Source organism: Corapipo altera, unplaced genomic scaffold (assembly GCF_003945725.1).
Source record: "Corapipo altera isolate COAL_440 unplaced genomic scaffold, ASM394572v1 56, whole genome shotgun sequence".
Taxonomy (NCBI): Eukaryota; Metazoa; Chordata; class Aves; order Passeriformes; family Pipridae; genus Corapipo; species Corapipo altera.
In genome coordinates this window covers 1,461,385-1,487,943 of record NW_020884896.1, presented here as the reverse complement: position 1 = coordinate 1,487,943, position 26,559 = coordinate 1,461,385, and the positions used below count along the sequence as shown (strand labels likewise).

At 45.3% G+C, this 26,559-nt stretch overlaps 1 protein-coding gene across 2 annotated transcripts; it reads left to right on the top strand.

Annotated features, from left to right (window-relative positions):
- Positions 1–4,471: 4,471 nt before the first annotated feature.
- Positions 4,472–21,142, top strand: CXCL12 (C-X-C motif chemokine ligand 12). 2 transcript variants are annotated; one of them, XM_027648099.1, is made up of 5 exons: positions 4,472–4,585; positions 9,759–9,876; positions 13,407–13,493; positions 16,969–17,066; positions 18,880–21,142. In XM_027648099.1, exons 1-5 carry the CDS (start codon positions 4,525–4,527, stop codon positions 18,909–18,911), a joined length of 396 nt encoding a protein of 131 aa, XP_027503900.1. In that variant the 5' UTR covers positions 4,472–4,524; the 3' UTR covers positions 18,912–21,142. The 2 variants fall into 2 exon arrangements, with proteins under 2 accessions (XP_027503900.1, XP_027503901.1); XM_027648100.1 differs by lacking the exon at positions 16,969–17,066.
- Positions 21,143–26,559: the final 5,417 nt, after the last annotated feature.

Sequence of the window (26,559 nt, the reverse complement as noted above, 5' to 3'; positions counted from 1 at the left end):
AAATCTGGTTATTTGGAGAAATTTTTTTTCTTTCTTCAGACAAATCCAACAAGTGACTTCTCTTAGTATTGATTTGTTGCAAATGCTTAATACTAAAAGTCCTGTTCACTACACATGTGATGGATGAGTTTAGAACCCTGACATGGCAGTAGGGAGGGAAAATAGTCTTAGCACTTGAAACAGGAAAGTCAGACAGGAAATATCTGTTTGAAGATATCTGAAATATCTTCAAATCACACTAGAGTTGTCCTTTCTAGCAGCTGCTTGGATGTGCAGCAAGATGGCAAAGCCTTCAAGTTTTCACCTGATAAGTAGTCTTGAGGGGAAAAAAACCATCGTGGAGGAATGTTGCAAGAATAAGGCTGCTACTAAAAAAAAGATTTCTTAAGCAAAACAAGAATGCCAGTAAGATGGAGGTAAATTAAGGGCATATAGCCAGTAACTGAAGAAAGAATTTTATATGGATGCCTTGGTTATTTATTTTTTTTTAGTATGATAAACCAAAGAATTTCAGAGTTTAGTTACAAAAAAATATAAATACATAAAAATATTGAAACACCTAAAATCTCCAAGTACTCCTAACTTTGCATGCTAACGATACCACGCAATAGTTAATACCAATTTTAACATTTTAGCTTCATTTCCTTCCCATCAGAGTATCATACTATGTGGAAATAAGCAGTTTAAGCATGTTTTAAAGACTTAATCTTGAGAAAGAAACAGAGCTGCATCTAGAGACAGGGATGCTAAACTGCTGTAGTTATTATCATGTGGGCTAGTAGATGAAGTTACAACCAGAGATAAGGTCAATTTTGTATCTTAATTGTGCAGTCCAACAGCCTAATATATATAGAATTCTTAATGTATTTATCCTTAAGTCTAGAACCTGAAATAATGTAATGTATGTTACTTGAAATGGCTGAGGTGTGCTGTTAATCTTAACTCCACTTAAACATAGATTCTGTGTGAACACTGTGGCATTTATTTACAGATAATAAGTCCAGGAAATATTAAGGAAGATCACAATCAAATAGCATTAGTGAGAAAAAGATGAAAACAAGGGTACTGTTTTCCCAACCTGAAGACATTCAGTTTAATTCTTGACTCATCAAAAATTTTCTTAACAAGTTGTGTTGTATTGGCCAGAAATAACTTGTTTTAGAAATAGTCTTTGGGGATTTAAAACAACATCAGATAATAATGATTTCATTGCTGGGTTATGCCAGTCTAAAATTCTAAGCAACAGAAATGTTGCCATCTTCTCATTTAAGAGGAAATGTAATTTGATACGAGCACACTAAAAATTTGGAATATTGTATTATTAAAAAAGGCTGTCTCAAGCTGTGTTGAAATCAACAGTGGGTCTGTTTAAGGTTTCTGAATTCATCCTTTCTTTGTTAGCATTCAGATAAAAGATTAAATTTACTGGCTATTAGGGAGTTCTGGCTGCAGCTGGTGGGGGGGGGGGGATGGAGAGAGAGAGAGAGAGAGAGGGAGAGATATTCAGTCACCCAGATCATCAAGGGCTGTAGCCTGGATTTTTTGAGCATCCAGATAAACACTGGTCAATTCTGTGGGAGTTAACATTAAGTTGAAACGAACTTTTCAGGGAATTTAACACTTAGCAAGTCATTTGACTTTCCTTTTAAATGTACAATTCGTTCAGATTTCCCTGAGTTTATAGTTGTAGTCTGGGGTGAGGGGTAAACCATGAGACCCCCACTGAGGGGGAAGGGTTTCTTTGTTTTGTTTTGTTATTTGTTGCTGGCTAAATCTTAAGCTCGGAATTGTTGTACTGCAAGCAGCAATTTGTGCTTGACGGGAATTAAAAAACAAAATCGTCGTTCATGAAACTCGCTCGGAGTTCATCCAGATGAGCTCGGTTATTGTACGGAGATCTCTTCTTCACCCCGAGAGCAGGATGACACCAGTGAAGCCGCGAAGGCAGCCCCGGTGCAGAGCTGTGGGTCGGTGCGGTTCCCCGCCCTCGCTGTCCCCGCAGCCCCTCTCCGCGCTCCGCTCTGCGGGCTCGGCTGCGCTCTGACCCAAACAATTCCCCTCCGCTTGAGGGTACCGGTGGGGCACGTCCTGTGCTGCTCCGGGAAAATCACCCTGGCAAAATGACTCCGAAGCCTGCTTTGGTGTCTTGATTTCTGCGTGGTGGAGAACACACCTGCGGGTGCGTGCGGGTGTGTGCACACGTGAGGAGGAAGGACGCGGAGCACGAAATACCAGCGGTTCTCCCGGCAGCCGTCGATGCGGGGCGGTCCAGCACGGCGGGGTGGCCTCTCTGCCCATGCTAACCTTCCGGGGACTTTACCCAACACCTGGACCCCCCACCTCCCAGCCCCACCAGGCTACCCCCTCCCAGGCCGGCTGGGAGGAGTCAGAAAGGCTATGGAGGGATGGTGCCGAGTGAGGTATCCCGGTACTCCTGTCTCCTTCTCCTCGGGAGACTTGGTCTCCCATGCAGAGGTGGCGGTGGCAGAGAGGAAGGATAGCCGAGGTGCAGGGGGACGGAGGCGTCCTCCAGCCCTAAGGAGAAGGGTGTGAACCCTGTTTGATGCTGGAGCACTCAGCTCTCCAGAGGTGTAGGGAGAGCCCTTTTATCTGTGTGCTGCGACTCCTCGAATCAGCTCTGAAGGTCTGTCCAGACATTTCCTAGGATCCAAACAGTTTTCAGCTTCAGTTGCAACACGTCTGCATGTCTGGGGATGCTGAGGGGGAGACTGCCACTCAGATTTGACTCTGATCTCGTTCCACATTCATCCAGTCTAATTAGATCCTTGGGCTGTTTTTCTCTGTGGCAATAGCAACAGCAGACAGGCGACTACTTTTAAGTGTTATTACTCTAAATAATTGAGTCTCTAAGTGTAGTGTGGACATAACAGTGTATCTACTAAGTGCAGTGTGGATGTCCCCATGTGCCAGTGATAGCACTGGTGGGACAGCAGCACTCCTAGTAGTGTTTGCAATTACGATTAGCTTCTCCTGTCCCTGCAGAGTGTCACAGCTGTCATGGCAGCAGGAGCCAGACTCACAGTGCTAGTTACAAGCATTGGCCCTTTCAGTGCATCAGGTTCCTGCACTACTGTGCTAGTTCACGTAAAAAAAAGGGGCAGAGGTGGGAATGAGATCAGTTTTAAAAAAATCAGCACTCCTTGGTAAGCAGAGACTAAGAAATACAACTGACTAGGTTTAAGGATCTGGATGTGTATGTGTCAGGGAGGGATCCTGTTCATCACCCAGTGTCACTGCAAGCATTTCCCCTGGCCTCTAGAAATAATCTCAGTAAAACAACCACAGGTTAGCACAGGTGCAATATCTGGGCTCTTGTTTCCAACCTCACGGGCTATGGTTGGGAGAGTTTGCAGTTAACCAGGATATAAAACAACTCTGCTGCTGTCTTTGGTGGCATTGTGAACTTGTCCTTTAAACAGTTCCACACCAGGATTAACTGTACCCACTTGCCTCCGCACTGTCCCAACCGAAGTTGGCTGTTTTAAAAGCAGACAAGAAGCCCAAATTCAATCAAAGCCTCGATGTTTATTTAAAGTATTTAATAGCAACAAACAGGGCCCCGTGGGCTTCGGCTGCAGACAGCGAGGACATGCTTAAGTCGATTACACTTGACAATGCTGTAATAGCTCAGGTCAAGTGACACCCCTGGGCCTCCGGGCTCTTCAGGGCTAGCAGGGTTTTCAGCCGAGGTGCCAGGGAGCCCAATGGCATCTGCAATACAAAGGAGGTGGAATGTTGGCAGCAAATGTACAGCTGGGTTCAGTTAATACAGGGAAGAAGTGGTGTTTGGGGCCAAACACGTGCAGGCAAAAACCGAAAACCTGTCTCTCTCTTTTTTACCTCCAAATGCCCACAGAAACTTCTGGGAGGATACTTCATATAAGGCGCTGGATCTTATACCCAGGCCGCCAGTGTAAATCTAGATTCGCGCCCACCAGAGAGAGTGAAGAGGAAGCTTTCTCCTCTCCCTGGTGTGAACGCTTAAGGGACGCGTCACCCCCGCTTCCCCGGCTCGAGAACCTCTGGTTCAAGAACAGCGGGGCCAGGGTGCCCAAAAAGGGCCGGGGCTGGCATAGTTTGGTGAGGAAACTTTCTCCTCCCGTCTAGGGCTGGTTGGGGTGATGGTGATCCCGTCCCCCCGCCGCAGCCCCGAGCCGCCGGGTGGGGGGGACCCCCGGGGAGCGCTCTGCCACCGCAGTCCCACGGGGGGCTCGGGGCGCAGGGCTGCGGGGGCAAAGCGCTGTGTCTGGGGGGGGGCTGCCGGAGCGGAGCGAGAAGCCCTCGCTCTTTTGGTTCCTTTCCAAGCATTTTTTAGCGGAGGAAGGATGTAATAACATGCCACGGGCAATAAATCATAGACTAGCTACTCCCCCTGGCTCCCCTCCCCCCTCCCGGCGGTCCCGGCCCCTCTATAGCGGGAGGGGCGGTGGGGCCGCCGGCAGAGCGCCGCGACCGCCGGGACGAGCAGACCAGCGCCTGCCCGCGTCCGCCAGCCGCTCCAGCATGGACCTCCGCGCCCTGGCGCTGCTCGCCTTCGCCCTGGCCGTCATCTCCCTCTCGGAGGGTAAGTGAGCTGCGGGGCCGCGCCGCTCTCCCGCCTGCTTGCCGCTGGCATCGCTCCTGCCGGCAGCCCGGCCAGGAGCGATGGTCCCGCGGAAATCCCCGCTCTTCCCCACACTCCCCGCAGCCGGCCCGCTGTCCCGGCTCGGGCTCCGACCGCGGCTCAGATGTGCGCGTCTGGCGAGCCCGAGCGATGGCTGTGGTAAGCTGGAAGCGGGCAGGTTCCCATCCCTCCCTCCCCTCCATCCCTCCCTGGCTTTTTTCAAAAAGCTGGCCAAAGCGGTCCTCTCTGCCAAACTCGCCCCAGATTGAAATCGTCTGGGGTAAGACTTTCAGCAGCGCTCGGTCTGCAGGGAGGTGGTTTGGCTGCAAAATATGCATATCGACTTTCCCTTTAGAAAAACCCAACCCTTAAAGTTACAAGAAATTAGAAACAGGCGGTTGTTCAATTCCTTTTCTGTCTTCTGTCGTGATCTATCTTCCCTCAATCAGTGCAGAGCTGAGCCAAAGCGGTCACTCGGCAGGAATTTACCGCGCCCCCGGCGCGGGTGCACGGGGAGGTTTCGGGGGGCGCAGGGATCTTCAGTGACGAGGGGTCTGGGGGATCGCGGGCTGGTGGCCGGCACTGCTTTTGGTCTCGAAGGCAGCGGCCCCCACAGTCATCCTTCCCGCACCGCAGCGCCGTCTCACAGCCCGATCGCCCCACACCAGTCCCCGCGGTCCCGCGTGTCTACCCCGAAGCCCGGCCACAGCTGCAGCTTCCCGGCTTGCTTGCCGGCTGCAGTCCGTGGGAGCCGCCGGGTTCGGACAGCCCCGGAGACCGCGGCAACCCGCGCTTCTTGCTCCACATCCCGCGAGGAGCCCTGTACCCTGGGGCTGCGGGGGAGCGGAGACCGCGCGGGTCAGCCGCACTCCCCACGCGTGGAGGGGAGAGGGTCCTGCCCTCAACCTCTGGGCATGTCCCGGACGTTCTTCTTGCGTCTGGCTTCTTGCCTGGCAGAGATTTGCCACCACTTGTCCCTTCATCGAAACCTCGCTGGCTGGGTAAATAGGCGCTTTTTCAAACTTTCGCTCCCGTCCTATTCTCCCATTCTGTCGACCGAAACTTGGGTGTTCCCGACCCAGGGCGGCCGAGGATGCCCTCCGGTGCCCTCTTTGTTTAGCCTGAGAGAGTTAATTGCTCCCGAATATTTCCCCAATGCCTTTCCACAGTACGAATATTTCCCCAATGCCTTTCCACAGTACTGTCCCCGCAACAGCCCCGTCCCGGTGGAGCACGGAGGGCACTGTCCAGCGAGCCGGCCCAGCCCAGGTGGGCTCCGGCCCGCGCCGCGTTAACCGGGATCCACCACCCTGGGGCTGCGGACTGGGAGGCGAGCGGCAGGCAGCGAAGACAGATGCGGGGGACCACGATTGGCAATGCCAGCCCCGACGAGTGCATGGGAGTAGGGGACCGGGGGCTCAGGAGCTCTCCCTCTCCTCCTTCCTTCTGGCAGCGCTTGGCTCAGGGTTGGGGGGCCCACAGAGCTGCCCGGCTGCACCTCGGTTCACTCCTAGCGCGGCTGCACTCCCTTGCTGGCAGCGAGCGACAGCGGGTATCTTTATAGGGGGTAAGCGTGTGGGGACATGGCTACCTGAGTAAGGAAAAGAGCTGGAGAGAAACTAGCGTAAGGACAGTGACCCCAACCGTCTTGCAGCGATAAGAGAGGTTTTTTGCCTATTTCTTTGGATGTCGTATAGTGCTCTCAACCCTGATCCAGATGAGGTCTTGCAGGGCTTCCTTGTACTGGAAGGTAGGTGAGCTCTTGAATTCTTCCTAGTCATCTGGTAAAGTTCTATCTGCCTATCCTAGCTTTGCTTTCCAGGGAAATGGAGCTGTTCTAGACTTAAAAAGTTACCATCCATCTCCTGATAATGACAAATGCATCCTAAACTGAACAGAAGTAAAATGATGCTTCCATCAAATATTTTGTCTGTTCATGTCCAGCCTCCTTACCTGGATATAGCTTCCCTCTCTATTCAACCATCCAGAGCTTCGTAGCCCACACAGCAAGTTACTGACTTTGCAGAACTGGCAACTCACTTCTTCCCTTGCTGTCCAGTTTCAGTGTGGGTGAACAGAAGCAGATCCCTATGGGGTGAAATAGGTGTCATCCAACATTGACAAGTCACCACTCTGTGAGAGGGTTTTGTGTGTGCTTTCTGGAAAGAATTTGCCAGTAAAGGTGGGAGTTCAGAGCCAGTGAAACTCGAATTTGGGTTAGAAAGCAATAAAACTATTTATTATTTTTGAAAAGCCCAAACCCAAAACCCTTTCAAACTCTTGTAGTCAAGGTCAAAAGAAGTTCTTTTTTTCTTCTCATCTAAGTAAAATTAGGCTGAAGGAATGACATTGAGATGTCTGACTAGCATCTGGTTTTTCTGTAACTTTTGACTATATTCTACCATTTTAACTGAATGTGCCAGACAGATAAAGGTCTCAAAAGCTTTATGTACCGTCAGCTTTCATTTTGCATGAAAACTGATGTTTTCATCTAACAGAGCAATTAACAGACTATATTAATTTGCCCCACTGTGAGAATGGCTTCAGCTTGTGCTCAGTGTTTGTTAGACATCAGAGAACTCCCATAGCATTAACACTTGCAGTACAAGTGTAGATGTTTAGGATAGTCCCGCTTGTAGCAAATGTGGGTAGAGTCCTTCCCAAATCTTCGTTCTTGAAGCCTAGCCATGATGATGATGATGACACGTGTAGAATAATTAATGGGCTTAACCAGCTCTAATGTGCATGGAACAAAATGTTTCAAATTTTGAAATGAAACAGGGAATGTGTTTGTCAGCCTCAAAGTAAGACCAGAAATGTCTCCATCCTAAATTATGGCCCCCAAATGGCCCCTTCCCCCTCCTACTTTAGGAAGATAGGGGTTCATGTCTTGGGAGATGCCACATGCACTAGTTTTCCCTGTTTTTCAGCCTTGAGAGCACAGTGAACCAAGGGACGGTGGCAGGAGATACTAGTTCCCTCTTAGTGGTACAGAGAGCTGACCTGATTGGTGCCTATACTGATGCTCCCTGGTGCTCAATGCCTGTTGCTGATCATCACCAAGCAAAGGGATTCTTGTGCTGGGGGGGATTTGTCACTGAACACTGAATGCTAGGACTTCTCTTCTTCCTTGCTGTGCTGGATGCCTTTTCTTGGGCCAGAAACAACTTTAGGACTTACAGACATGTTAGTCATGGTTAAACTTTCTCTGCTCCTGATTTCAAGTGGTATGGGATTGAAAATCCCGCCTTGAGTCTCAGAGAGGACAGGATTACATTATCAAATCGTAGATCTGAACAGTTCATCTCTTGCATGTTGTTTGGGTTAAAGCTTGCTTAAACTTGGTTGGTACAAGCTTGCAGAGACAGTGTCACTGCAACTGTGCTGAGTGGTGTGTTGTATGACTGTATTGTTTCAGCCTCCCTTTCCAATACAAGCTCAAAGATGTGTAGCTATCAGGCACAGATTTGCAGTGGAAAATCCTAGTGTCTTCCTCACTCCCTTTCACATTAGCACTAGCCAGTCTAAGACATGTTCTCAACGTTCACCCTGTAGCCCTCCTTCCTCCTCCCCCTGCAGATGGGAGCTTCTCCTCCCTTTTATTAAGTCCTAGATGGGATCACTGATAGAAAAGTCCTTCAATTTTCTTAACCCAGATTCTGGTGTGAATCTAGAGGAGCTCTACTCCCACTGATTAATTTCTCTCATATGGTGTCTGATTCTGGTTTATCGCTTGGTAGAGGCACTTGGAAAAAAGGGTTTCCCTCCTGAGGACAGGAAAATTTCACCCTGTTGTCTATGGTTATGTGTGCTAGAGACAGGCATCGATAAATGTGCGATCAGTTACCCTTTGAAAGCTGTTTCTTTTCTCACCTTCCTAGACAGCTGTTTAGAGATTCCAAGCCTGTCTCTGCTCTTTAGCTCCCCATCTGCCTTTAAGGGAACTGGATTTGGATGCTGCAAGTAATCCTGTGTGGCTAAACAAACAGGGCCCCAGATTGCCATGTGGTATCTCAAACCCTGTCAGATATAGATCTGACCATCTACAGCATGAGCCAGACCTCCAGGGTTAGGTATATGAATTTAATTCCTCCCAGAGACTGAGAACTGCTCCACTGGGAAATTGTTTAAAATCTTAGACATCTCCTCCTAGACTTCCAGGCAAGACTTCTGTGTTTGTATTTTATTGCACTTGGAGCTTTGAAACTTAGAGTGAGGACCTTACTCATGTGCACTTCGTTGCCAGTAATCAAGTACTCCCTTGGACAAATCGGGTAGCAGAGGCTGTAGTGGGCTCCAGGCTTCTCATGTATATGCATGCATATACATGGCTGATTTTTAGCCTAGGGCGTTAAACCTAATTCTGTCCCTAATGATGCCAGTGACAGAACTCTCCTCCAGTCCGGTGGCCCCAGAATAGTGTATTTAGGGCGCCCTGCCTGATAACTGTCTCCTCGATTGCTGTTATTTAGCCACAGGCTGGAAATTCAAAAGACTCAAAATCTCTTCTGTAAAACCGCTTGGATCTCACACCTCTGAGCCTCACCTTCTTGTGCCTGTACCTCGGTTGGGAGTCAGAGCTGGCAGCAGTGGGGAAAGGTCAGCTGGGCCCTGGGAACGCCTGCAAAACCGGGGTTTTTCTGTAGCCAGTAAGTCCCCTGTGAAAAGCCTGCACCTGAGCCGAGCCGTTTTGATCTGAACTCTTTGGAATTCACCGCTTTCTTCTGGCTACCTTCTAATTTGGCCTCGGGTCAAAATCGTTTGAGTAGAACAACACTGAGGACAAGTGCCCCCTCTTTTGGCCTTTATCTTGTCTAATTACCAGGAGCATCCCTGCACAATGGAGCGGCTCCTTATTCTAATCTCTTCTACTTTACTTATCTTCATTTTCTTTCCCGCTTCTTTTGTCTTTCAAAATCCCACGCACTGTTATTGAAAGGCTGGACACTGGGCTAAAAGGATTGTGCTCTGAGCTGTGAGCAAATGCTCTCCCAAAGTTACAGCTTTTCTACTGCTGTTTTTTCACCTGCATATTTGGAGGGAGTTCCTTTCTGTCGGCCCTGATCTGTGTATCTGTGCTGCTGACTGGGAGCAAGAGGGAGTAACGTGTCCTTTCCCTCCCTTTGTCTCACAGAGAAACCCGTCAGCCTGACTTACCGATGTCCCTGTCGATTCTACGAGAGCAACGTGGCAAGAGCCAACATTAAGCACCTCAAAATCCTCTCCACACCTAACTGCTCACTTCAGATTGTGTAAGTCTTTTTTCATCTGGGTGCAAATCTCGGGTGTCAAAAAGAAGAGTCACAGAGCTGGTGCCTGCTCTGGTAGTTGCGTTTCAGTCCGTCTCATCCCATGATTCTGAATTCATCTCTTCACCCCATATGTCAGATACAGCTGGACTCTGCTTTACCCCACATAAAGGAGCCCAGCTGGATGTTTCTCAGCTGTGTTCTATCTCTGTGATCTCCCTGTGACTCCGTGATCCCCTGTCCTGTTCCCCCGTGGGTATGTGAGCAGCAGTGTCAGACAGGCTGTCCATTGCCTTCAATGTGGAGCTTCACACCTTGGGGTAAAGACTTTACAGTAGGGTCTGAGTCTTCTAATTTTTCACTTCACCATAGAGTGGAGCTAAACAAGCAGAAGGAATTCCTGTATTTCATGTATCCTCCACAGGAGGCACAGACCCTAAATATGTGATGGCCTGATCTAGGAACACTTAACAGACAGTGACTGTCTCAGTAAATTCAAACTGGATAGAAATTATGGCTTCCCAATTGAAAATAACCTCTTCATTTTTGCTGAAAAAGAAACCCTGGTTTTCAGGGAAAATGGGGGGTTTTCTGTTTGCTTTTGTAGATTCGTGTGTGTATGTGTGTTTTAGGAAAGGTTTTTTGGTTCATGGGTGACCCCCTTCCTCCCCTCCCAGAATTAAAAATCTTTAGAAGAGAAATAACATTCATCTTTTCATAGCATGAGAGCTTTACTACTATCAACTTCTCTTGACCTCTGTAAGAGGGTGTCAGTGACTAGATTTGTTGTCTGTGCAGTCCCATTACTAGTTCGGTCTTTGACCCATGTGTTGAGCCCTTCCTCTTGCCACTCAAATGCTGTAAAAATCCATTTTTGTCATCCAAAACATTTCTTCACTCAGAAAACTGGTGTGGTTTTCATGAGATTTCTCAGGAATGTGTATGAGTGTGTATCCATTCATGAAACAGTTTTTATTTATGATTTTTTTTTCTGTTTTAAACCACTTTGGATATATCATACACATTTTATCATGTGTGCTTCTGCCTTAGGATTTGGTGGAGGACAGTGAGAAAAATGTAAGCCTCAGCTGAGAAATAATTTCCTTTCACAGAAATGGCAAAACCAGCTGTGACTAACTCCAATCTCTACCTATAAACAATTTTGGAGGCAAGCATCCAAAATGCAAGAGTGTGTGGATTTGTGCTCTGGGACTGTCAGTGGATGTCATAAGGGTCCCAGTGCTAAGGCTTTGTAGAGGATTTTGAATTTTTTGGAGTAATTTCAAGAAAATGACAGCATTTAAGAGAGGATAGAGTATATACTTATCTCCTAATTAATGTAGGATTCTAGTCAATAAAGATAGATAAGAGTACGAAATACGGAAACAGAATCATCTCATATTCTTGTCCATTCCTGCCCCAAATGTGTTTTTCTGTGGTACACAGAACACATGAACCTGTAGTTTACCATCTTTTTGTTACTTTAAAAAGTAAGGTACTTAAAAACCTCCCTCCAAATACTCTTGAAACATGAGTTTGAACTAGGTCTTTATCAAAACAGGAGGTAAAATATAATCAAAACTAACATATGAATTTCTCATCTTGATGGTTTTAAGCATTATACAGTAAAGGTGTAAATAAATAAAAACTTACTGTTTTCAGGAATAGAGAATCTAAGTGACACATATAGTTGCCAAGAAATATTTTATGGTTTGTTTTTGGTTGTTTTTTGTTTTGTTTTTGTTTGGGGGGGGGTTGTTTGGTTGGTTTTGGGTTTTTTTGGTTGTGTTTTTGTGGTTTTTTGTTGTTTTGTTTTGTTTTTCTTTTGTTTTGGGGTGGTTTTTTGTTTGGGTTTTTTTGTGTGTTTTTTTTGTTTTTGTTTGTTTATTTGTTTTGTTTTTTGCACAAATACATTTTCCTTTTTGGTTGAGGGGAATTGTACCTGAAAAAAAGTCTTAAGAGCAGGTTTTTGTCTTCCATTCTATCAGAAGTCATCTCTCCAAATCCAGGGAACTCCTCTGTCAATATGTACTTCTACAAAGCCCACACTAAATTCCTTGCTTTTCAGTGCAGGGAAATAAGCATTTTTAGCATGCAATTAATTGCATTAAGTAGACACCTAAACCAGTCCAAGTTAAATACTCCATACAGTTGCCTACATCTCTTCTGTGACTGCACAGGGAGCAGGGGCTGACAGGCTCAGAAATAAATGTCTAAAGAAGTCAATGTCTTACTATTAGGTGAGAGGTAATATTAGGTGAGAGAGATTGTGTTGTATGTGGCTGGAGACTGGTTACGTGTGCTTTTGATTCTGTGTCCTGTGAGGCCAAGAATTCCCAGGCATTGCTAACATCAGCAAATCCATTCTTGCACTCTGTTGGTATCACTTCACTGGAAATGCTCCAGCTTGGCACTGCTGTAAGGGAAATATGAATTAAGCTCATTCATCTCTTTATTGGCGCAGGGATTGCAAAACGGATCTTCGATGTGTTTATGTTACAACTGTGTTGTTGCATAACTTCAGACCAAGGAGCCTTTTTGACCTGTTATTTCTTATACCATAGTTTTATATTCTGCAGATTTCATTTTATAAAGTGAGGAACATTTTGGCTCCCATCCAGAAAAATGTTTAAGCAAGTACTGAACTTATTCGTATGGGCATTTCCATAAAATTGCTGTTCTTTGCACTTTTCCATGGCAGGCAGGCTGTTTAAAGGGGAAATTTTTGAGCAGCTGGGGCAGAGGCAGGGTGCTGCAGGGAAGGCGGGAGATAACAGCACTCAAGAGGCTCTGAGATCCCTGGAGGGCGAGACCTGCTGGTGAAAAGCTATTTGTCCTGCTTCTGAATGAAAGGTGCAGATAAGCACAAATTCAAGGCTGAATTCAGATTAGCTAAACAGTCTGGTGTGGGTAGTGCAGCTTGGACATCCAGGAGAACCCCCTCAGGAAGTTTCTGCCTTTGTTTCTAGTGCTGAGTGAATACATGAGGGGAAACCTGCCTCTGGCACTATGATACTTACAGTTGTCTTCCTGATTGCAACCTGTTAGTTCAGTCTTAGTGTAATACAAAAAGCTAACAGGTGACCAGACCCTTTCTTTCAGAAAACTCAAGAGGTATGGTTTCATGTCTGTCCTCAAAACCCGTGAAACTTCAGTTTTGGGTTGAGTCTGAAAGCTGTTCTTAATCAATTCCTTACAAAAATTACCTAAATTTACCATGTCAGTATTTCCAAATGAAATTTCTCCTGTTGTTGGCACTGAACAGCCCAGGTATGAATTGGAAATCCTAAATTCAAATTCTGTATTTGTCCCACTCTCGCATGATTCCCACTAGAGACCACAAGAGCCAGCATCGAAGGAGACAGGTGGTGCCAGTGCTTCCAAACCAGTGATATTTATAAAATGTATCTTGAGGGTGGGTTAACCGAGAGCAGCACTGGCACCCAAGGAAAATAAGGCACCCAGGGGTGGGTGGTTGGTGTGACTGAGGAGTGTTGCACATCAGACTCACTCTGACTTTTCTTCTTTGGCAGTGCAAGGCTCAAGAGCAACAGCAAGCAAGTATGCATTGATCCCAAGTTAAAGTGGATCCAGGAATATCTGGAGAAGGCTTTAAACAAGTAAGGCAAGACACAAATGGACTTAACAGCTAACATCCTGAGTTATTAAAGGGTAGAACATTAAGGGCTGGCTTTTACCATGTGGACAAAGTACTTGTGAAATCAGATATTGTTTTGAAGAAGGGTTTGGAATTGACCTAATTTGTATTAAAACAACAGCTTCTAGTATATCCTAGATGTTAAACTAAGAATTTTGCCAGGGTTTGAGGCAAAATCAATGCCAATGAATATGTTCTGGGGTCCCAAACTCATCCTCTTTTTAAAAAAAAGCCGTTCTCCCAAGGAAAATTCTTCCTTTATGCCCCCTCCTCCCCAAGCCAAACTACAATTCCTTCAGAATCTATATCGTTCCAGTGTCTTTGGAGCCCCTTCTCCATGTTATACCAGGACTCTGGTTGCACAGGCAGCTGAGGCCTAGGGCACTAAAAATTGTCTCTCTGCTGGCCAGTGTGGAGTGCTAATAATGTCAGCTGAGGCGAGATGTGCTGACACGAATAAGGCTTTCCCATAAGGCCAGAGGCAAACCAGCCAAACTTGGTAAATTCAGACTCTTTAAATCTGTTTTTATTACCCTCGAAAGTGGTTGATCATGTCTACTTGGAGGTGGACTCAGTCCATATCCGTTCAATTTTACATCAAGAAAGAAAGAGCAGCACAGAGCAAATTTCCATGTTGAGCTGCAGGGGAGGGCTCCAGCCTTCCAGGTTTAGAAGATGAGACAGGTGATGGTACAAAGCATTTCCTTACTTTTAATCTAGCAGGGCTGCTGTTGATTCAGCAGCAACATTTTGGCCAGCAAGCCTACCTGTGCACTCAGTATCCCTCTCACCCTTGCCCACCACATTCCCACCCCTCAGTAACTGCGCTGTAACCCTGCTAAACCATCCCTCCTGCATCTGTGGGGTGAAGGCAGGGCTGGAATCCAGCAATTTGCAAAAGCAATGCTTTATTGGGGAAGGTATGGCCCCAGGGCAGATGTGAGGCACAGGTAGCTGAATGCCCTCCACTGTTTGCTTTGTAAATGCATCTGCCAAACAAGGGGTAGAGTTAAAAAAAAATAAAATTCTTTGTCATCCTCCCCCACACACACCCTGTGTTCTTACAATAAGCAAGGGGGAAAAACACTACCAGAAGTAGAGAGATCCCTCCATGTGTCCCTTTAATCACCACACTGGGGCCAAGAGTGAGGAGGAAGAAGGAAAGAAGCCTGTGATTCCAGCCCTGACAGCTCCTCCCATCTCATCCAATGCTCAGTGCCTTCTATGCTGCCACCACTCAGCCCTTTTGTCCTTTGGACAAATTCTCTGTAGAAGTAATCCAGGTTAATGCTGCCAGGATGGCTTTGGGTTTAGATACAACTGAACCTAAGAGTAGGATGTGGCTCATGCTGACTATCCTAGGGACTTGAGCTACTCTGTTTTACAAGTTGGGAAAGTCCTCAAGCTCCTGCTTGAGCTTCTGTTTGCTGTCATCCCCAACCTGAAACTTAGGAGGCACTTTAGAAATGTGTAGGGTTGGGCAAATGTGATTGTGTGCCTGTCTGACTTAGGGGAACAACTCAGCTGGAACACGATCTGCTCTCACTTCCACTAGCGAAGTTGTGGGGCCGGCTCTACTGAAACCAATGAGTCTGCCTGATCTCCAGCCAGATTCTGGGTTTTGTTTACCTAATGCTAATAGAAAAGCAATTCTGCTAATTTGGTGTATTTCATCCTGGTTTACACTGAGTAACAAAAGAGAATTTGGTCCCAGCTCTATGAAATGACAGAAAACATATATCTCCATCACCTAATCCTGTAATCATTGCATTGTTTTCATTTTCCAACTAGTAATGCTAGCACCAGTGGCATTTTCATGCTCCGCAGACAGTCAGGGCTCTGTCTGTAGCATTTTCACAAGGCATGTTTTTGATATATTTTAGTGCACAGCTTTGACTTCTTCTGAAACGTACTTCGGAATATATTTATAGTGCATCAAATAATTCATATATTTGAATTGGAGCCATATGAATGTTGGTAGTTTAAAACACCGATATCCCTCTAAACTACTAACAGCTTGTAAAATGAATCTATATAGATCTATAAATGTTAATGTAGCTATCAGTTTCAATCAGCCATATATTATATTTTTTCACTTGTACTGAAATTGTATTAAATGTGACATTACCCTATATGCACTAGCAATAAAATGGCTAATTGTTTCATGTTATGAAAACCCAATTGTACATGGGAATTTATTTTTCTGGAATAAAATCAATACGTTTTGTAGAAAGGGCTCTTGTAATTGTTTAAGTAGAATCCAAACTGTGAAGACATCTTAATCTATACCATCACTTCAATATGAGAATATCTTCAGTGTTATAATCTGAAGCTAAGGGCAAGGAAAAGCTCCTAGAATAGTAATCCAATAAAGCTAATTGTGAAACCAGAGATGGTTTCTAGTAGGGAATTATTTTGCTCACTAATTCTGCTTAGGCTTTATTATTGCTTTATATTCATCACATCTCCATGTAATATACACACTCATGAGACATCAGTAAAATATATTCAGGCTGTCAAGAATTCAAATTCCTTAACTGGCTTTAAAAACCATTGAACAGCTGCTGTGGCCAACATCATTCAACATTCATCCATTTTACAGACAAGGGGCAAATCAGTCCTTTCTTGAAATAGCTAACAAATCCTCTATCACTTCCAGGCAATCCTAGTCATCATTTACAGTGCATTGACTCCCTTTCCCTTCTCCCTTTGTAAATGGATAATGCAAAATCAGGTCCTTACAGAGTTAACAGAGCCCAAAATAAACAGAGACCATGTTGTCCACTGTCATGTTAATATAGTCCCACTGCAGAACTTCCCTCAGTCCAAGATGTGGAATCCATTAAACTCAGCCACTACTGTAGGTGCAGAGAAGAGAGCTGATGGATTTGGAGAAGATAACAAAGTCACATGGGAAAAACCTTTGCTGGGAGAAAGGAATGGAAACTCTCAGCGCTACATTGTGTTGGTAAACCCCAGTGTGGCAGTTCTTCCTAATTTCTGACCTCATTTGTAAATAAGGCCTGGAGTCCAAGATGCCAGAACAACAACCTCCCAGAACTCCACCAAGTGTGTGTGGGGTGAAGGCCCCACATAGAGGGGGACAATGTTGGTGACTGTCTTTATAGCCTTGTTTTAAGGCACTGAATGCCCGCAAATCTCCTTAGAGTAGCCATTGGTTCTTGCTGATGCATTTGGGGAGGGTTAGGAATTTTGGGTAAAAGGGTTGTTCCGGCCTTAGAGTTTTCAAATGTCCTGCCACCAGGGCACCTTCGTTTGCCTAGCATTCCTATGAGGCAGAGGGTATATGAAAGGGGATATTATCATCATTTGCACCCCATCAGCAAGATACGAAAGGACCATAGGATAAATGTGAATAAGGCCTTTGTATATGGATAATTTATGGCAGTCTTTTTTGTATTTTTCTTTTAATTTAGACCACGTCATCGCACTCATAAAAAAAAGCAACAGAAGAAACGGGGCCCCCTCTGCCCTTCCCGTGCAACATCACTAAAGTCTCCAGGGAGAAAGAATGGTAGGAAGCATTAGTTTCTGAGCTGGGATACTTCAGGTTCAAATCCCTGCTCTTCCATTGATCATCATATGGGATCTTGGGCAAATATATTAGCTTATCCAGACCTCCATTTCCCCTTATATTTGTTGAAAATGACATCTCTACCTCTCCTGCAAAGGAATATTATATAGATAAAACTCTGAAAAACAAGGGGAAATTTTAGCCACAACAGATGTGGGAAAATTTTCCCATTTTACAGTGGGAAAATGGACACACAAAGAGGCCAAAATAACACTGAAAAGTCAAAGTCAAAACCAGGGTAAAGGTTTGGGAGCTCTGTTTCTTTTAGGTCCAGTATCAAACTGACAGAGTTTAAATATAAATAATAGCTATGAATTTGCTACTGGTGTTTCTTAATGACAAAAGCAGCACCACATGGTGACAACATGATTTGGTGCATGGGTTGATACCTTTCCTATGGGAGATGCTAGGCAAGTCCCAGAGAATGGTATTAAATATACCAGTGCTCTGGATGTCCCAGTTGTTTTTTATTATCTCACCAAAGTGGTTTGTCCTGCCTTTATGCACCAAAAGAAGTAGGGTTACTGCTGTGGGATATTGGAAAAGATATCTTCAAAGAGGAAAATTTTCCTCATGGCTTACTCGTTTTTTGTACCTGGATGAGTTTTCTGAGACTACTTTTACTAGGAGTAGCCACAACTGTCTCTGGCTGTGATCACACAGACTTAGTTGTCCAGCAGACATTGAAAGGGATGTTTGACAAGACATGCTGGGACACCAGAGTTTTTGAATACCTGGTTTTTACCCTCTGACACTTGTAACTCAGCCTTAGTTACCTCATGTAGATTGCAAAAGGTTGATCAGCCTGGAGCAGGAGTAGGGGTCACTTCACAAAAAACCTGGAGGCCACCGATACAAACTGCCTCCTTGTTCTGAGTGCACAAGACACTTGTACAACTTGCCTAACCCGCACTCTCCTGGGTGCCATGCTCACACTGAGACTGGGAGACTCAATGTGTGTGCATCCCACCCTGAGCTGCCAACCTCAGCACCTCAGGCCTCACACATTTACTGTGCAGCACGTGGCTGCCTACCCTCCCTGTCACCCCACCTTCATTGGGCGGCTGTCACCACAAGCTCTGCTGTGCTCCCCAGCTGTTTACAGAGGGAGAGTCCCAGAGCAGGGAGGCCATGGGGATGGCTCCTGGATGGGTAGCACACTTTGTGCCTCTGCTGTCCAATCACCTCATGGTGGAAGCCAAACACCAAGAGCAGAGCACAGGCTGCCTTCTGTGTTTTTCAATCCTCAAGAGACCTGGCACTCTCTGGAGCTGCAACCTGTGATCTCCATCAGTTGTGGGCTAGGGGCAGGTAGAGGAGGCATTCCCAGTGCCACTTGCTCCACTACTGGGGCTGCTCACAAATGATTAATCCCTCCTTTCCCTGCTGTTGTTTTTTTTTTTTTTTTTGCTGAGTTTCTTTGCCCACTGATAATTCTCTTCTCTGGCTTTCAAGTCCAGAATAAGCTTTCTAGCCAGCCTTCCTCCTATGTTAGTCCTGAACACCTTACTAACTGTTATGAGCACAACCTGCCCAAAATAACACCCGTTGCTGGGTTTACCCTGTTGAGTCTCAGTAGCTCTTTGTGGAGAACTTCTCCCAAAATGTTCAGCAAATACTAGTTGGAGGGGCTACAAAAGAAATGCCTTTGGGTTAGTCCAAACACAGATTTGCTGTTTGACTAGGCCTGATATCAAAGCTCTTGCAACTGAAATAAACCTTAATAGTGTTTCACTCTGTTCTTCATCAACAGGAGGTTCAAGATGTAAGAGGCAAGCATTGTAAGCCGGCTACAGGATTTCTTACTGTAGGACCCAGAGAGCAGATAACCAGTATTAGGGAATGAATACATTTTACTGTTATCATGCAGCACAAAAGCAACGCTTCACGCATTTCCAAAGGGTTTTTTTTTTTCTTGTTTGGGTTTTTTTCCCCCCTTGCACAAATTGACTTGCTTTCACAGTGCTATTTTTATATAGTTAAGATGTAACTATTTGAAAAAAATATGTTTTTTACACGTTGGTTTATTACCTAGCACTGGGGGCAGATACCAATTTAAACTAACCCTATGTTATATAATATTTTATTACCTTTGTTATGTAAAGGTCATGCTTTATTTAACTTTCTTTTGGTTCATGCAAGTCTCCTGGAGTTTTAAACCGAGAAGGACATGAACTGTACAGTGCAATGATGTTGTGTGTAAGTAGTGGAGGAACTCCTTGCCTCCAGAAGTCACAGAGGCCAAGAACATAGGAAGGCTAAAAAAGCATCAGATAAAAGTAGACAGCATTACCCTGGGTGGCATTTGGGGTGAGGGATTAAACTCAGGGCTGGAGGGCTAAAACCCTTCTCTGAAGATCAGAAACTTTGGTCACAGCTGTGAGCAGCTGAGCCAATGCACGTTTGGTATTGCAAGGTGCTAGTACTTGGTTTGTAGTAGTTGTGTGTGTTAGGAGCCACAACAGCAATCTGATGTCATCTGGTATTTCCTATGTTCCTGTGTTTCTGATGACAAATTTAGCAAAAGAAGAAGGAATGGGTTATTAAAGCTCTAAGCACACGACCATGTTGCAAGTCACCAGAGAAGTCAGATATGCTGCCATGCACCAGGTATCTCTTCCCACCCATCCACAGGAGGTGACTTCAGCTTGCCTGGGTGGTTTTGCACTGAAGTAGGCTGAGATGCATTCACCCTTCGCCAGTGATGCTGTAGGTCTGCTACTGAACAGTCACACCTCCCTGAGGGCAGTCACATCTTTGATTGCTCTGGAGATGCGCACAAGAGGATATCTGGAAAGGATATCAGAAGAGGATATCTGAATATCTTTGGAAAAAAAGAGATGCCTGGGGCAAGAGAGGGTCTGTCCAGTTTTTGGAAGGAGTGGTATTTCTTGGGTGTGGAAATGAAGGCCAACACTCACTGTTCACCAGCAGTCATGGCCTCATTTGCTGGTGAACAGGATGGCCTCTGGAATTTCCTTTGCAAAGTACAGCTGGGGACAGGCACCACTCCTTGCACCAATCCCTCTCTAAGCTAGAAATTTCTTTTTCCTGGTTCCTGCCTGTATACACAATATCTGTTATATAGTGTATGGAAAGACACCTGCAGCACTGATAATGATGTTATGGTGTGCACTGGGATCTGGGGGGAAGCACATTAGTGCAGCACAATGCTTGTGTTTGTATGTATCTGTGTCTGTATTGTAAACAAAAAAATGTTGTAAGATTGTCTTTTTTAGTGAGCTGGTTGCTTCAAAAGGAATCTTCCCTCTTCCCTGCGAACACAAAGAAGTGTTTCACTAAGCACTCCTTTTTTGTGGTAGGCATCTTTAATGCCAAAGTGTCACTTTGGCTAGCCAGGGACTACCTTATTTCCATGTGGATTCAGGTAAAAATCTTGTAAGTATTTTCCTCTCTGCAAAACAGGGCTATTGCAGAGAGTCCTTCAGCTGGGACCACATCACCTCATTTGCTTTAAAGCAGAAACCAACTGCTGTGCCTAAAATGTTTGTGTGTGTGATTTTGACATTCCTTCTCTTGTCATCATACCAACCTGGTGCTTAAGTATTTTTTGTCTGTTTTGAAAGGTCTGGTACCACTGTATATGACGAGAATTGGAGTGTTGATTTAGTATGAGTATGATCAGATCCTCTCTTTAAAGGCTAAAGACAGAAAGAAATTTTATGAGAAAACCAGAGTTTCTAGTATCCTCCCTGGAACTATACTTTATATCATAGGGTCCATCTCCTGTCCCACATATGCACCTGCAATTGCCAGTGGTTTGTGAGAGGCAGACTCGTGAGTGTCATGGCCAAGAATGACTGCAGGGAAAGTGTGCAAGAATCTTGGTTTTGACATAGACACCGAACTTCTCCTTCTCACCCAGGAAGGTGCACTCTTCACACATAATTCCAATCAAAGGACAGCTTGAGGTCTGATTCATTCCCATTGGAGTAAATGGAGACTTAAATAATTCTCTGATTTTGATTCAGCAGCGTATCTTGCTAATGATAATAGGGGCCATGACCATTTTTTTTCTGGGGGAAACACTGGCTTTCTGGTGAGAAGATGAGTGGGTAGATGTGACTGTACAGCTTTGCCAGCGCTCTGCTGCGGTCCTTGTTAACGGGGAGTGGATCTGGGGTCAGCACCATCAGGGAAAGGCCCCTGGGAACATTACAGCCTGGGCAAACAGACTGCTTTGACAGGAGCATTGAGATGGGCAGTGCTGAAGCACCCCAGCCAAACCCCAGGGTCCCAGCTCTGGACAGTGTAGCCAGGTAGAGGAGATACAGCAGGAAAGGGGGTGACCTGTCAACCTTCTCTTCTGGGTGCAAACCAGTGAGTGCTGCAGGGGTAGACTGTGCTAAATGAAGGGCATTAGCTCCTGGGAGAAGTGCATGAGTAGCAGCAGGAAGGAAAGGCACTCCATGCAAGGCTGGAAAACATTTACAGCCAGGTGATGATTGTCTGGGTGCCTTGTGGGCCATCTGCCCCTGACATTTCTTGAGACCCACACAGTGACCTGGGCCCTGACACCTCTGTGCTGGTGACGCTTCACTACTAACATAGCTGAGACCACTCAGGGCGTGGGGCTGGCTCTCGGGGGCCAGCACCATGTCCCTCTCTCACCTGGGCAAGGTTGAGCACAGCATGAATGCAGACGTGGCACAGACCTGGGCAGAGACTTAAATGAGAATCTGCTAAAAGCTTTCTCTTGCTTTAGACCAAAATTCAACCTTGAGTGGGAAGCTTTGCTCTGTGCCTGACATTATTTGCGTGATGCGTTGGGAAGAACAGCCATGCTCTTCACTCTGGAGAAATCAGTTACTGGGCTGCCCCAGTGCACCACATGTCATTCCTTCCCTACACCATGACTGGAGCAGGCTGAGAAGCAGCACTAGCAGAGTCTCACTTGGGGAGAGAACTTAGTTTTCTTTTCTGCCTTTAACTGTTGACCAAAGACAGAATCAGGGAAAGGAAGCGTGAGGAGATGGGAGTGAGATAGGGACCACATGTGAAGAGGATGGAAAAGAGATGGCACTGAACTGTGCTGAAAAAGCAGCTTCCATAAATGTGAAATCATCATGTGGGTATTTTCAACGTGCAGCTGTCAAATCCCAAGGTTGGATTATTTTTTAAGACTAGATGGTATTTATTGCTGTGTAAATTTTTTATTTATACTAGCTTTATACTTGTATGTATGAACATGTTATCTGAATTCTGCCTGAGGAAGGATGAAGGGTGACTTTCTGATGTGTTTTTAACTAAGGTGTTTTAGAAATGGTGACTGTTTATTTTGCAATGAAGGCTATATTTGAGGTTAAATATACACTTTCTGTTGAAAATGCAGTTCCTATAGAATTCTTTGTGGCCATTTACTAGCTTCTAAAGGGTCCTCCTTTTCTCTGGCAAGTAGTTTTGAGTGATGTGATTTATAGTAGCCAGGATTTTTTGTGAACTCATCACCTAAAATCTGATTTTTTTTCTTTACCAATATCCCACCAAGACAAGCCTTGTCTGAAAAGATGAAACCCTGGTGGCCACAGAGAAGAAAATGTATCATAATGAAAGGACTGCATGAACCTCCCATCTTCCACTCCTTAACAACTCAATTTTGTCAGAATTGTCACAATGTGGTAAATACTGTACTTTATATTTTTATTAAGCAAAAAAAAAAATCTTCCCAAATAATGTGAAAAGGGTTTTGTATTTGTGTTTCTTTAAGGCAGCTTTTATGGAGGAGCTATATTATGCTTTTGAAATTACTCCTTTCATAGAAAATTTGGAAAATAAACACTTTTATATTGTTGTAATTTCTCCCATAAATGTGTATGCACTTAAAATTTTCATAATAAAAATGTCTATCCAAATTAAATTTTTACTCCTAATTTTTTTCCGCACATACAAACAGCTACAAGTTCCACTCAGAAAAAACGTTCAGAGGTAGTTTAAGTAAATGTCCAGTTTCAAGGATGCTTCCATATAGCCCCAATGACTCAGACTCTGCAGTGAACCTGAGGCAAAGGGCCCATGGGTCTTGCAGGGAGAAGCAGCCCAGCAGATTGAAATGGGCCATCTTCAAAGGGAAACACTACCATTTGCTCCCTAAACAGAAACCCAAAATTTGATTTTACTCCTTTTCCCCAGACTTGTCCCTGCAGCATTTTGACTTCAGTGGAACTGAGAATTGTGAGCTGGTTTTGCTCCAGCAACAGGGACGTCATCATCATCTGTGCTGAGGAAGGGATAAAGGTTTCTCTGAAAAGCCTGAAGGGTGTCAGGGGATGCGTTTGATGAAAGAGATGTGAGAAACACTGTCCTTGGGGCTGCTTTCCCATGGCACAGCAGGGTCAATATTCAGTTTGGAGGTGAAGAATGGTTTTGGAGGCTTGTAGAACTGACCTGAGAATGTGGTGGTATAATCCTACCTTGGATAATGTTGTAGGAAATTTGCTACGTGTTTAAAACCATGAGTTGAAAACTGTCTTGTCACTGCCTTTCTCCCACCTCTGAGTTCTCAGGGCAAGGGGAAATATGTTTCCTGAGGTCACCCTGGCTTCTCCACACTGACCTCCTCCAACATGCCCATCCTCCTCCATCCATCCACAGCAACAACACAAGTGAATCCCAGCAGTATGTACAGCTCTGGCTGGAGCAAAGTTTAGGGATAGTTTAATATAACAGAGAAAGAGTACCTGAGCCTTACCAAGCTTCTTGCTCAATAAATATTTCTTGGCCAAATTGACGCAAGGCAAAAGACATGCAAAAAAAGAGGAAAAAGGAAACTTGTTTGACTGATGATCCCATTGCAAATCCAGCAATGATTTACTAAGAGACTATGAAAATCTCAGCAGGTAATTCTGAGTGCAGATGGTTAGTGAGAGATTCCCAGGGCACTGTGAAATGCATTGGGAGTAACTAGCTACAAGATTACACATTAAGCACAAACCCCATGTTCTGTGGAGCCCTTTGCCATGCCTCTCATCAGGTCTTTTCTCTTGAATGTGAAAGTTCTGGTTCTTACTTCCTCACTAAAGCATCACATCAGTGTATTCATAAACTGCCTAGGAATTGGAGGTGAAGCCACCTTATTAGCACATCTGGCTCTCTTCATAGGCAGCTTTCCAATATTAGCAAGCTGAAGGAAATCAGCTGCATTCATGGCCTCAGCCATCCTGACACTGATTATGGGCTGGATTTATTAGGTCCTGGCATGGTATAGGTCAGAAGACAACATGGTAAATGCCTCTGCTTTGTAGGACCAGCTGGGATGTTACCACTGAGGATGTTACCATGGATGCTACATGGTAAGGGTCACTCCTAGCTTCTAGTGAGCATTTGCCTGTTTTAAAAAGCTACTTGCTCTCAAGTCATCCCAAGAGTCCTTCAGACAAAACAAATATGCAGATTTGAGACTAGCAAAGGCAAAATTAAAAAAACAAAACCAAAAAACCCAAGGTCTAGAAGCTGAAGCCAGATAAACTCAAACTGAAAACAGATTTTTAAGTGTGGAACTGATTAGCCTTTGGAACACATTCCCCCAGAGAGGGGGGAGGGAAAGCCCTAATCCTTCCTATGCCTTCAGATCAGGGCTGAATGCCATTGTGTTGTTAGCCATACACAGCTCGCTGGGCTCTCAGGGGACATGGGGTGAAGTTCTCTTGCCTCTGTTACCAATAGTGTCAGACAAGATGAGCTAAGGATCTCTCTGGCCTCAGAAATACATATGCAGAAAACCTCAGTTCCAAGGGAGCATTCCTCACCTGGTCTGTGATTAATAACACCTGCATATCAGCCATCCCAGCTCCATTTCGACCAAGACTGAGGAGGACTCCTGCTGTTACACAGGAGACAGATTTGAGGTAAAAGGATTCTATTTCTGGTCACAAAGGTTGCCCTCCAGCTGCAGGGGCAGAGGCATGGCAGTGAGAGAAGTCTGCAGCCCCTTCCCAGGTCCATGCACTTTCCAACTCTGGGAGGGGAAGTTTTCTAACATGGTTCCCCCCTGGATCACGCTGCTCGCACTGATGATCTTGGAGGAACTTCTGAAGTTTCTTCTTTTATCCCTTTTGCCTCTTACCCTTATTTCTCATTTGTTCTCTCCCCTGGCTCTTTGGGGGACTTTCTCTTTCCTCTCAAACCTAGTTGTCCCATCCTAAGGGGCAAATCTTCCTGATTTAAAGCCATTCTCTGCCGGTTATCAGCACCTTCCTCCTGCTTCCTCATCCTTGGTTCTCTCAGGCTAGGACCAGTCATCCATTTCCAGTCTCTGAAAGGGGTGGAAGGACATTTCCCTTCTGTCCTTTGCAGTCACTGTATCAGAGCAGGATCCAGGGTCCTCTTGGAGAAAAGCTGCATGACTGCTGCTGCAGAGCTGTTTGTCTTTTATGCTCTGGGGCTCATTCCCATCTGTGAAGTCTGATCTATCTTCCCCTGCCTGCACCAGCAACACCCTTTGACACATTAGCCTGTCCTCAGCTCCCAGCTCCTCCTACAGCCAGCCATTCCTCATGGTAGCTGCTGAGGAAAAACAGCGACCTCTTATTGCTGCCTTCCCACTTACTGCCAGCAAATAGAGCCGAACCCTGACACACTGGCTTTGTGAGCTGGTAGAACCAGGGTAGTGCTTTAGGCTTTCAGCAAACCCAAGTCAGGCCACCGTGGCTGGAACGGAAGGTGAAGTCTAGCACACTGTTGAGAGGTGGAAGAGCACAACCTAAGAACAGAAGGACAGAGGTTTAAAATGCTGCTGTAGCTAACTGAAACCTCCAAAACATGTGTGATTCTTCCATCCCAAAGATCAACAATCAATTCCAGCTGCCTAGTATGCCATGTGATTTATTGCAGTGCTTGGAAGAAGACTTTGGCTGTCGTGAAACATGTTTGTACCTTGCCTGTAAAAACAGCAAATCTGAAGAGAAGACTCTCTGGATGTGATTCAGAGTGCGTAACAAAACAGAGATCACCAAGTCCTTCCACTTGAAGTACCACACCAACACATAAAGCCAATGTAAGTTTAGTATCTAGCACACACACTGTCTGTTTTGCCTCTGAGCACCACAGAGAGACTTAAAATACTGCAGACTATACTGTACAATTCCTATGCAAAGGGAAGACTACTTACAGGAGCAAATGCCAAGCCCCATTGTGTAGCCTAGCCTGCATTTTCTAAATTAGAGCCTTTCCAAAGGGCAGAGCACTAGTAAAATAGTTCTGCACATAATATTTGGGAACTGAGAAAAAAGAGAGGAAATACTTCTTTCTTTCAAAATATAAATATTATGAGTGCAAATAGGAATCTGACCCTGTAGGCCTGTTCTACAGCCACAAAAGCTAGTGGATGACTACCATCATGCTATGTGTCCATGTTCAAAATTAAGGTCTTCATAGTAACTTTCAGTCTCGGCCTGGTTGTTCCAGTGATTCTCCT

Coding starts and splice junctions, on each gene's coding strand:
- CXCL12 (XM_027648099.1), top strand. CDS start 4,525: ATGGACCTCCGCGCCCTGGCGCTGCTCGCCTTCGCCCTGGCCGTCATC. Junction 4,586..9,758: donor CGTCATCTCCCTCTCGGAGG/GTAAGTGAGCTG, acceptor TTTGTCTCACAG/AGAAACCCGTCAGCCTGACT. Junction 17,067..18,879: donor GTCTCCAGGGAGAAAGAATG/GTAGGAAGCATT, acceptor CTTCATCAACAG/GAGGTTCAAGATGTAAGAGG.